Source organism: Labeo rohita, chromosome 23 (assembly GCF_022985175.1).
Source record: "Labeo rohita strain BAU-BD-2019 chromosome 23, IGBB_LRoh.1.0, whole genome shotgun sequence".
Taxonomy (NCBI): Eukaryota; Metazoa; Chordata; class Actinopteri; order Cypriniformes; family Cyprinidae; genus Labeo; species Labeo rohita.
The window spans coordinates 17,612,509-17,624,511 of NC_066891.1; the positions used below are offsets into that span (position 1 = coordinate 17,612,509).

At 39.6% G+C, this 12,003-nt stretch overlaps 1 protein-coding gene across 1 annotated transcript in view; it reads left to right on the forward strand.

The window, feature by feature from the left end:
- Nucleotides 1–12,003, forward strand: part of vps13d (vacuolar protein sorting 13 homolog D) — a 56,789-nt gene that overhangs the window by 25,610 nt on the left and 19,176 nt on the right. The window contains 21 exon segments of the mRNA XM_051095929.1: nucleotides 439–513; nucleotides 961–1,066; nucleotides 1,154–1,306; nucleotides 3,028–3,163; nucleotides 3,422–3,469; nucleotides 3,543–3,693; nucleotides 3,767–3,983; nucleotides 4,062–4,309; nucleotides 4,393–4,584; nucleotides 4,675–4,801; nucleotides 5,018–5,160; nucleotides 6,864–6,994; nucleotides 7,153–7,328; nucleotides 7,440–7,563; nucleotides 8,736–8,971; nucleotides 9,136–9,238; nucleotides 9,317–9,474; nucleotides 9,601–9,709; nucleotides 9,789–9,959; nucleotides 10,104–10,208; nucleotides 10,352–10,501. Of these exon segments, the coding sequence (XP_050951886.1) occupies nucleotides 439–513; nucleotides 961–1,066; nucleotides 1,154–1,306; nucleotides 3,028–3,163; nucleotides 3,422–3,469; nucleotides 3,543–3,693; nucleotides 3,767–3,983; nucleotides 4,062–4,309; nucleotides 4,393–4,584; nucleotides 4,675–4,801; nucleotides 5,018–5,160; nucleotides 6,864–6,994; nucleotides 7,153–7,328; nucleotides 7,440–7,563; nucleotides 8,736–8,971; nucleotides 9,136–9,238; nucleotides 9,317–9,474; nucleotides 9,601–9,709; nucleotides 9,789–9,959; nucleotides 10,104–10,208; nucleotides 10,352–10,501 (3,059 nt within the window).

Consider the following 12,003-nt stretch of genomic DNA (forward strand, 5'->3'; position numbering starts at 1 on the left):
TGATTTATTTATTAAAATAAATTCCAGTGGCTGGGGCATTTGCATGCACAATATAGGCTATACTCTCAAAATATTTCAACTTTATTCTCAAAATTTCGACTTTAATAGCAAAACATTTTCTTTATTCTCGTAATTTTGACTTTATTCTCGAAATATTTCGATTTTAATCTCGTAGTTTTAGATTTTTTTTTTTTTTGTTTAAAATGGCACTAAAATGTCATCGTAAAATATAAACAAATCTTTATATCATTTTGAATTAGTGACTAACAATGAGCTGCTTTCAAAGTGTTTTCAGATAAGATCATAACATATACTATCATGATGTGTGCGTCTCATTCTTCCCTTCTCTTTGACCGTATGCATCTCCCCTCCTCTTCCCACAGCCTCCTCGCATGTGTCTTTCTTCTCTTTTCCCTAACCTTTTCTCTCTGCTGTCAGGTCTACCTCTTGCCTACCTTAGAACTAGAAGCTCTACCAGCTTGACTTGTCTCGAGCAGCAGATTCATGCCCGAGGTACAGTTCATAGAGTGCGTAGCCAACTTTAGAGAAGTCAGAAGGTCATCGTGTTTGGTGTCATAGTGCTTTGGATAGCCTCGTTCTCTGAATTCTAGGCTTTTGTTCTATCCCTAACCCTTCATTTACCCCTGTCCCTTAACCCACAACCATGTATATTAAACCTGTGTTAAATAGTAGTTTTGGTGCCATCTTTTTCTTTTAAACATGCTATCTTATTACAGAGAAAATGAATGTGTTATGAAATTGTCACTAGTGTAATTTATAGCCTTTCTTTTCTGTGCAATCTCCATTTATATGAATGCATTTTGGGCCATACTTCAGGGAGGAACATTTCATGTTCATTTCCATTCCAGTCAGTATTTGGTGCATAATACCTGATAACTGGCATTGTCCACAATCTTAATGAAAGCCTGTGGCTGATTTTATATTCATGCCATGTTTCAGCGGATATGAAGCTCTCCAAGAGGAGGCAGCCGTTTGTGCCCTATGCCTTGCGCAACCATACTGGCTGCACAATGTGGTTTGCTACTCTCACTACCACACCAACCAGGTCAGAAGAGCACATATATTATTCCTACAATATTCAACTGCATTTATTAGTTTGTGAAAGTACATGGTGGTTCTGCTGTGTCCACAGAGTGGCGCTGTCTCACAGCAGTAGTGCCGACTCCATATCTGAAGTGCATGGGACTGGGACCGACGATACGCACAACATCAGCCAGTGGAGAGAGGTGCTGCCAGGGGAGGAGATCCCGTTCGAGTTTGAGGCCCGGGAGAAACTGAGACACAGGTAGCAGAGGGTGTCTTATTCGTAAACACAATTGGCTTTGAATGTGCTAACATTGGACAGCAACCTCATCTATACATGCATTCTCATATCATGAGAATTTTAGGCATTTTTATTGATATGAAAAGTGGCTTACAGACAATAGCTTCATGACAAACTTTCTGGAGAAAACCTGGCTTTAGTGTCACGCACAGGGGCAGTGTTATGGTAGAAATGGATTGTAAGTACATCAGTTCTCCAACTCTGGGATTGTTCAAAGCCCTGGGGTTATTACTTCTTGATCCCTGGCAGGGATGATGAAGAAGCTAGGAAGTTATAGAGATCACAGTCCTGCTCCATCAGTATTTTACCTCTGAGCAATGCAATCATCCAAGGTTGCCCTACATTTTGTATACTGTCCTTTTAGAAAATGTTAGCCTGTAATTTAACAGGCAAGATATTCAGGAAAAAATGTTGAGCTGAATTTGTTTTGATTCATCTGTTTGAGTCATGAAAAGTGGCTGTTTGCTACTAGATTAGTTATTTGCTACTAGTATTACTTATTTGCTATTACATAGACTATTTATTAATATATATTAATATTGTTTACTATTTATGAATATTTTAAAAGTAGCTAGTTTTAATTTTAATGTAGTATCATTTTAAGTCAAAATGCACGTCTCAGATTCGATTGTGAGCCTGTCGAAATTTTTGGTATTTCACATATTTTTAAAAACTTACTTTTGCGAACTAGTCCTAGGTTTTTTCTCCTGGTCGGAACCAAACCGATCCAGAATGATTGTCTGGAGAGTGAATATCAATAATTATTAAAAAAAAATGTTGAACTTTCGATTCGCAAGGGGACCCCAAAATGTTCAGAAGAGGCAGGGCCACTTTTAGTACTCCTCATTCCAGACAGTTTGCCTCTAGAACCACTGCTGTCAATCAAATGGTTTGTTAAATGATTGAAAAGATGTAAAAAAAAATCTATAGGTTTTTAACTTGAAAAAAATCTGAATCTGAAAAAAAAACACTGCAGTATAATTCGGTTGACTCCAATAATCAAAAAAATGTTGAAATTTACCCTTTAGGGAAACTATAATGGGGTCGTTTAGAAAAGGGGCCTGTCCAATTTTACCCAAAATCCTATAAAGCCTAAAGGAAAACTCAAAACTGCATGATACGTGTTGAGCACATGCGATGTGATTTAAAAAAAAAAAAACGTTCAAAATTTTTAAGAGGCTCGGATCATAGCTGCCACTATAACAGTCATGAACATTAAAAACCATATTTCTATAGTAAATTACCTGGATTTGCCAACAGTGTTTTTTTTAATAATTCATTTAGGTTGGTCCATTGTCAGCCTTGCTAAATAATATGTCATGTCTTTTTCCTTATATGCTTAAATGCCTTAAGTGTTTAAACCCTGGTAATTGCTGCTTGCAGCTATATTTGTTTTTTTTAATAGTTTTCAAAAATTAGTTTTTAATTTATTTTATTTTAGTTTTAGTTCAATTTACTTCAGTTTCATCTTAAACTTATTTAGTAAGTTGCTGAGGGAACATTTCATTTTTTTTTTTTTAACTTTAAAATATTTAAAATATTTTTTTTAAAACATTTACATTTTTTTACTTGCTTTTCTTTATTAAAAACAAAGAATTTTTTTGACGTTTTATTTGCTGTACTTTTTTGACCTCATTAATTTTGCTTTTCACCTTTTTGCTGATGATGTGCTCTGACCACAGACATACACATGAGCTGAAACTCCACCAGCTGCTGGTACGTGTTGTAGGCTGGGAGCAGGTGAAGCCAGTGTCAGTGGACAAGGTTGGAGTGTTCTTCCGCTACGCCGCTCCTGATCGAAACAACCCTTCGAACACTGTGAGTTTTAAAGGGTCGTTATGTGGAGAAAGACGTTTTTCAATGTTCATTTGAACCACTAAACTCATTAGTAATTCATAAATGCATTATATTAGCAATTCTCTACATGCATTTAGAAGTCTTTGACTTCTCTCATGGGTCTTTGAAATTTAAAAAAAAATCTGCTCTGGTATTTCATCATTTTGAAATACAAAATCTTTTAGTAGTTCATGAAAAATGAAAATGCTTCATAAAAATGTAATAATGCGGCTTTTCTAGGTTGGCAGCCCAATTAGCCGAACCAACATCATACACCCTCATGTATATGTAAGTGTTTGTTTCTCATAACATTACACTAATATATTCTAGAGTGTGTACACAGTCTATAATCTCTGTTCAGTTCTCAGCTCTGCCGCCTGTTCGAGTGGTTTTCTCTATCACTATGGAGGGCAGCGCACGTAAGGTCATTACGGTGCAGTCAGCACTCACAGTGAAGAATCGCCTTGAGGTTCCCATGGAAGTGCGACTGGACAGCCCTTCGGCTCCGGACAGTAAGAACACACCTTTTTGCCTATGATTTACCTGTGTTTATCTACTATGAATCTAACTGTTAACCTTCTATAGAACCTGTTGTCCTGCCACCCATCCTGCCTGGAGAGGCCTTGGCCATCCCTCTCCATCTGACCTCTTGGAGGCTTCAGGCAAGACCTAAAGGCTTGGGGTTGTTCTTCTGTAAAATGCCCATCCACTGGACCTCTGTGGAGCGGCCTGGAGAGGTCAGCAGCAGTAAGAGAGAGTGCCAGTCGGCAGACTATGATGAACAACTCAAGCGCAACTTCAGGTAAAAACAGTCTGAGTGGAGAAGGAGCATATCAAAGATGAATAAATGAGATGTAAACACTTTTGTACTTTTTTTTAGGTTTTGTGTTGTCATTAAAAAAGAGAACTACCCTGATCAGCAACCTGCCAAAACTGTGGCAGGAGGTACAAAGCAGATCTACCGCCAACCAGGTCACACCATCTATCTGCTGCCCACCCTAGTGCTGGCCAACCTTCTTCCTTGTGACCTTAACTACTACATCAAAGGAACCTCAATCAAGGGAACCATGAAACCAGGCAAAGAGGCCATACTGCATGCAGCAGACACGTCACAAAATATAGAACTAGGTGAACGCAAAAGTTGACCCTGTTTGCTTTATTAATCCATTTCTGTTGAAATAAAGCTTCATGAGTTCGCTATTTGGTCTTAGGGGTGCTCCTGGAGAACTTTCCTGTGTGTAAGGAGCTGCTCATCCCTCCCGGTACACAAAACTATGTGGTGCGTATGCGGTTATACGATGTCAACAGACGGCTGCTCTGTCTCACCATACGGATTGTCCTCAGAGCACAAGGCGCATTAAAAATCCTCATTTCTGCTTCCTATTGGCTTGTCAACAAGACCGGTATGCTTTCATATGTATGCATTGACTATATCCAAATAACCAAATACAGCTGTATGTTTGTAATATTTTCATTGATAATTGTGTCTGCAGGGCTGCCTCTGATCTTCCGCCAGGACAATGGGAAAACGGACGCCGCTGGCCAGTTTGAGGAGCACGAGTTAGCCAGGAGTTTGAGCCCATTGCTCTTTTGCTACACTGACAAAGAGCAACCCAATATGTGAGTGCAGGAGAAGGGGAAAATCCAAAGAATTCTCATTGTGTGTTCCCAACATCCCCACCCTTCAAATGCTTTTGTATATCTTATTTAATTAGCCTGCACAAATTCCACCGCCAGAGTCGTTTATTCATTACCCAGCATAGAAGAAATGTAATTTAACTACATAATTACCCTTTATTCCTTAAAGCTCTCTAAAGTCTTGTCCTCTTTGAACAGGTGCACCATGCGGATCGGTAAAGGGATCCACCCAGATGGTGTTCCAGGATGGTGCCAGGGTTTCTCCCTGGATGGGGGGAGTGGAGTGAGAGCGGTCAAAGTCATCCAGCATGGTAACAGACCTGGACTCATCTACAATATAGGTAATAAGGAATGCCTATCCTGTAGGACAATAAAAATGTCTCCACGATCTGCTTTTGGAGAAATATCATAGTATCGTGCTATTCTATCAGCTGCAGTTCTGGCGCCTCTGTCTCAGCAATTTACAGAAAAACAGATGCATGCAGCTCTTATGGTGACAGTACTAAACATGCTGCTGCTTGTCATTTAAAGGGATAGTTCACCCAAAAATTATAATTCTGTTAGGGCTGCACGATAAATTGAAATGAAATCACATAGGGATGGGACGATGAATCGTTGCGCTGCGAATCGAGAAATGATTTAGATTCAAGATTGAGATTCGAGATTTTCCCAACACATCACGATTCTCAAATCGATTCAGAGTTTAGTTTTGAACAGCAGATGGCACCGCTTGCTTTAGAAACAGCCGTGCTCTGCTTGTTTCCAAATCCTTACACACACTTGAACCTAAAATAATAATTTATACAATTTAAAAAGGTTGAAGCTAATTACAAGGGTGTTCACAGTGGGCTGTGTTTACAATAATCTCGTGTCATAAAAGCATTCTGAGCCGAGGTGAAATTACATGACTTAGACGAACGCACAAGTTCTCTTCAGCACTCTTCTTCATGAGCATTTGAGTGTGCGGATAAAAACTGGGTTAGAGCCATCTGCCGTTAAAATCTAAGCTCAGAATCGATTCCAAAGGGAATAGTGATGCATTCGGAAGATCTCAGAATCGATCCACGAATCGATTTATTGTCCCATCCCTAAAACGGTGATTAGGCAGAAGCTGTGATTGTCATGCATCTCTTTCAGTGAAGCACGATTCTGTGATCAGCAGTAAATCTTCATCCGAAGGCCAGAGGGCGTTCTCGTGCGGAAACTCTTAAAACGCTCGAACAAGAAACCCAGGAAATGCCTATTCAATGCAGCTGAACAAACAGAAGATTTAACTGCTTTCATTGATTCAACGTGACTTAAAAACACATGACTATGACAATATATGGTTTATCTGAGTTCTTGTTATTATGATTTTCTTTATAATAAAGTATATTTATAATGCAATGCCTTTATCACTGATTAGAATACTATGAAATATGTTGTGTGCCTTATTCTGTGTAAGAAGCCGCATCATCTCACAGAATGGTTCATTTCAAACACTCGACTGACGTTATGAAGTGAGTTTGAAGTAGTATTTTTACGTGCTTTCAGATGTAGCACCATTTACTACACAGAGCCGTAGTTCACTGAGAAGCTATGCAAACAGCTGTCATTATCGCAAACGATTTCTTTCGATTTCAAGAGATTAAATCATCTGCGATAATGATAATGTTTTACATCCAACTACAAAACACCTGCACCGCTTTTGTGACGTTGTTGCTACAGCTGCTCAAGCCGTGAAGAAAATGGTAGACAACAGGCTGAGGGGGCAGAAATATTTTAATATGGGACAGTCCGTCAGAGGCAGTGGGCGGGGCCTGAGCAGTATGATGTCATACTGCTCTGAAAATCAAAATGGCTTGATAATTGAGACTTTTTAGATTTTTTTTCAGGGATTTAAAAAAGGAGTGAATGGATTTTTATCATTGTAGGGTGGTTGTGTCCAGACACTGCTAAGACACATTTATATGCAAACGGCTTGTAAAAGTGAATTTTGCATTTGATGTCTCCTTTAAGAAAAGCATCTTTTGCATTGATGTAATAATGTAATGTCTCTTTATAGGAATAAATGTGAGAAAAGGAAAAGGGCGTTATCGTGACACACACATTGTGACCTTTGCTCCACGATACCTGCTTGACAACCGATCATCTCACAAGTTAGCCTTCTCTCAGCGGGAATTTGTCAGAGGAAAGGTGGGAATGCATGGTTTCATTGTGTTTCACGTCTTTGTTCTGTGTTTTAGATATTTCGAATAAATCTGAAAAGACAACATAATAGCTAATAATGTTTTGTTTGTTATGACAACCTGTTGGGTGCTTGTTTGTTATGATAACCTGTTGGGTGCTTGTAGGGTACTTCAAATCCAGAAGGATATATCTCCACCCTGCCAGGCTCTAGTGTTGTGTTCCACTGGCCCAGAAATGACTATGATCAGCTTCTCTGTGTCCGTCTCATGGATGTTCCCAACTGCACCTGGTCTGGAGGTTTTGAGGTTAACAAGCCAAAATCCTTTCACATCAACATGAGGTACCCAGTGCCACCAAATATGCTCTAGAGATGGCTGAACAGAACAGAAAAGGACTAAGAATGAAGTTCTCAATTTCATAGACATTTTTCCTCTCATTATGTGTTCCACAGGGACACTTTGGGAAACTGCTTCTTCCTCCGAGCTGAGATTGCTTTGAAAGGGGCAACGTATCAAATCTCCTTCAGTGACACTGACCAGCTGCCTCCACCTTTCCGCATAGATAACATTTCTGAGGTAAGTCCTTAGAGGGTACACATTATAAAGTATTGTAAGACTGTAGAATGGTTTAGAAGATTTGAGACTAAAGAGTATCATCACAGGATGACCTGGCCAGGGATTGAACCCAGGTCACACATTAGCAAAACACATGAATAAGAATGCAGCGCTAACCACAGTCTCAAACCTAAATCATGTTAAGAAACAGCGGTACAGCTCTTGCATTTCAAAAATGTCAGTTTTGTTCTGTCTGTGCCTCTGACTTTTTAAAATAACTATTATCAAGAAAATATTTCCTTTCAGTGTTCCGTTCTGGACGCCATAACATTCATAAAAGAGTAGGCATAACAAGATGAGTCACATTATACTTAAAAAAGTGTACCTGTAATCAATATAAGCCTGTTATTTGGGCTTTAATTGGGTATCTGCAGGTGTGCACATTTTCAGTCACCTTCTTCCGACCCCCTTAGCCAGTTTTCCCGTCATATGATCTGTTGGTGGTTTTAAATTTACTGAGCGAGACACCATTCTAGCCATTACAAAAGGTGGATATAAAGCTTTTGTCACACAAAATAGCTCTTTTACTCCCTCTGGCATGACTTAAGCAATCGATTCATCCGTCACAGCATTGAATTCACACCTGACAGCACTGCGTCCGGTGGTTTCTCTGTCTCATTGCTGCCCTTAGATCAAAAACACATCCTTTTTTTGATCTGCAAATGATTATTTGGGTCTACGTTTAGCTGCTCTTTTGGTGTGGATCTTAATATTAAACAACAAAACATCTGTTGGTGCTGGGATTAGACACATTCTCAGTGATTTATCTTGGAGACTTTGGGTGTTTCAGATCTTTCATCATCAAACATCAATCCAGCTGAGGATGATCAAACCAAGATAACACCAATCCACTCCAGAGCCTACATCCAGAGGATAGAAATATCCTACATCTAGCCGCAAACACCTTACTCTATTGTCGCTAACAATATGTGCCTGTTCACTTTTTCTAAAAACGTCATGCCAGCATCTTGTCTCTGACAACAATAACGTCTAAAGACAGTCTTGCAAACATGTTGAGAGAAATTTTGTAGTTTTCCCAGGTCTGTTGTCAGTATATTGAGAATTTTTACCTCTGTAGCATTTGCACATTTTCTCTACAGATTTCTCTGTAACACTTCTTCTGTTTACTTCAGGTTCCTATCCAGTTCTGGCAACATGGAGTTGCTGATATCAGGCTACACACTGAGGTAAAAGCTGGGGCGGTTCTGGACTATGCCTGCGATGAACCCATTCTTCCACACTATATCTCCCTCACCGTGAAGGGAGCTGGATCCTCTGAGGTTACTGCTGACATGAACTTCTTCAGAGAATACAACAAGCTCTACTACGAGAACTTCATCTACATAGCTGCGTCCTTCACATTCTCAGAGTGAGTCCTCAACCTCAAAACTTCCAAATAGCTCATTAATCCTTGAAATTGGCAATCTGACCAATTTCGAGAAGAAAACTTTCCACTGACTGTCGCACTTGCGTATTACCTCTTCAAACCGATGTTTGTAAATATAAGTAAATATTCGCTTGATTTGATAACAGAGATGCAGGAAAGAGGCCAGTTGGGAAGAAACGGGTGGTCAGCTGTGCTGAGCTGGTGCTGGATGTGGAGACAAAAACACAGAGAGTCATCCTGAAGAAAAAGGTCTGCTTATGTTTTTCCTCTGCCAGGTACTTAGTATAGTTTGTTCTCAAAAGTTCTCACATTTCTTTATCTGTTCAGGAGCCTGGAAAGCGCTCCCAGCTTTGGCGGATGACAGGAACAGGAATGCTTTGTCATGAGGGCTCATCTCCTCCACAGAGCAAACCTTCTCAGCCTCGACCCCTCAGTTCATCTTTAGTGCTTGACATTGCTGGACTGGCTGCAGTGACAGACAACAGGTTACCAAAGCACAACAAAGAGCAACTTGTGCTGTCTATTTTAAGCTTGTTCTTGTCCATGTAGAGAGTAAACATTATTATGGTGTGCGGGTGTCATTTCTCATGTATCTTGTGTTTCTTTTTTAGCTATGAGCCTCTGATGTTGAGGCGGCCAGACAGCCGCCGCAGCACCACCCAGACATGGCACTTCAGCTCTGGCATGTTGACCTGTGGTTTACCCAGACTAGTCGTCCAGGTCTGTCATCCTTTCATCTGATTTTTTTGGTTCTCAATTGCCATTTTCAGTATTAAACAATCTGTATGTCGTGTTTTAGGTAAGAGGAGGAGTGTCTGGACTCTATGATGGTGCTGAGGTGGTGCTGGGACCAGACTCTGGTGTTTTACAAGCATTACCAGAGCAACAGTTTATCAACCAGAAAATGAGGCCTGGCTCAGGGGTTCTGTCTGTACAGGTCCTGCCTGATGGGCCAACGCGAGTACTGCAGGTAAGACACCCCATTGTTATTAGGGTAAGTTATTGAAGGGCATGGTTGGGGTAGCATGCCATTTGAAACCATATGAAATTGAATCAGTTCCTGTCTTTCTTTCACACTTTCTAATATAATAAGAAGCTGCATACCTCATTTCAGATCAGTGACTTCAACCAACGGCGCGTGAATAGACCCTCTCCCAGCACGGAAGAAGACCAGAATAAAGAGAGCGCTCAGAAGAAAGTTCCTGAGGAGGAGCTTGAGGTAAAAAAAAAAAAAAAACATATTTCTGTTTGTCCAGCAGATGGAATGATGTAGAATTTTATATTGATTTTGTTTCCAGGCACAGGGTTAACAAATATTGAACTTGGAAGTTCAGTTGTCCTTATTCATGCTCTTGTGTGTAGGTGTTGGTGAACCTAGAGGAAGGAGTGGGTCTGTCACTGGTGAATAAGCTCCCTGAAGAGCTAGTTTTTGCCACCCTGTCTGGCATTGATGTGCACTTCACCCGCACCGCTGCCAGCCAGGTTCTGGAACTTACAGTGAAAGACATTCAGGTAAACAGCCACAGACCAAAACATATTTCTTCAATGTGTGGGAATTTCTCATTTTGGCTTAGGGTTGGGTAAAGACGGTTGACTATCTAGATTTTTGCTCTAATTAAATAAATTAAAATAAAAGATAATTAAAATTTTTATGACTGAAGATATCACTGATACCAGTATTACTGATGTTTCTAGGAATTGTTCTTTCTTCCTAATATTTAACCGATGACTATAGCCATTTAACATTATAGTATAACTGAGAGCTATCAATTTGAACATTTTTTAGACATTAAAAAATAAGAACTTCTAATTTAAGTGAACTTAAAACAATCTTTATCCACCTTTTTATGAACGTGGAAGTCTTGCCTGACTGGAACAGTGTTTTAAATTTCTGGTCTCTGGTGTTTCTAGTCAAATTAACATATTTCCCGAGCAGATAATATAACATAAACCAGTGCACATTTTTATATGGCCAGGCTGGGAGACCAGCTAAAACCAGCTACTTCCAGCTTAAACCAGCTTAAACCTTTTTGATGCCAGACCAGCCAATGCGCATGTGCAGTCATGACCGCGAGTGTGAGAACGCTGCCTGTTTCTACAGGAACTGGAGCTATTAACAGCAGCTATAGTGACACATGACTTTACTGATCAACGATTGGCTCCTTCATTTAGAAGGCGGGGCTTATTCACCATATTGGGCGTTACACTTTTTCCCATTCATAAATAATAGGAGAGCACAGTCTTCCTATATATAAAGTTTTTGATAAAACGGATAGTTCCGGTCCTTGTTTCTGATTCGTTGAGCCACGTTCAAAGCTGTTGTAAATTACTCTACAAACATACACCTTTGTTTACATCTGTGTGTTGCTCGGCAACCACATTTGGAACCACATTGTTTGGTTGAAGAATAATGTTTTTATTAATATCAGTACACTTTATTTGCTCTGTTTTATTTTGTGAAACCTTACTACGTACAGTATATATGGAATAACCATTTTATAAAAGCAGTAAGCTCCATGAAGAGGTGGTTTACAGTGAATTTATAACAGTTAAAGAGTATTACTAACAATGACCCTTAGCTGTTATAAATTCACTATAAACCACGGCTATAAATCACACAAACCTATAATTTTTTTTCTGTGCCCTTTCGCAAGTAGGAAATACACAGAAACTGAGTAAAGTTATCAAACACTAAATTCTAAATTAAATATAGATGAATCTTTAAAGCTACAAAAGTTATTGATTTCCTCTTTTTTTTTCTTTTATTCTTTGATTACAGACATCACAGCGGCTGGGTTATTAGGTTATTTGGCTGCTATAACTTTAAGAGCTGCCGTTGCTGAATGTAACACGGATCTGACATGCACGCTAGTAGTTTAATTTGTGCTTCAGTATGAAATGATACAGGCTACAGCACGCACAGCCGCATTTGTGCGTGCAATTGAAGCGTGCATGCTACAAAAACAGTATAATGACAACATCTCATCTGACTGCAGTTTTTCTACTGAAGCATC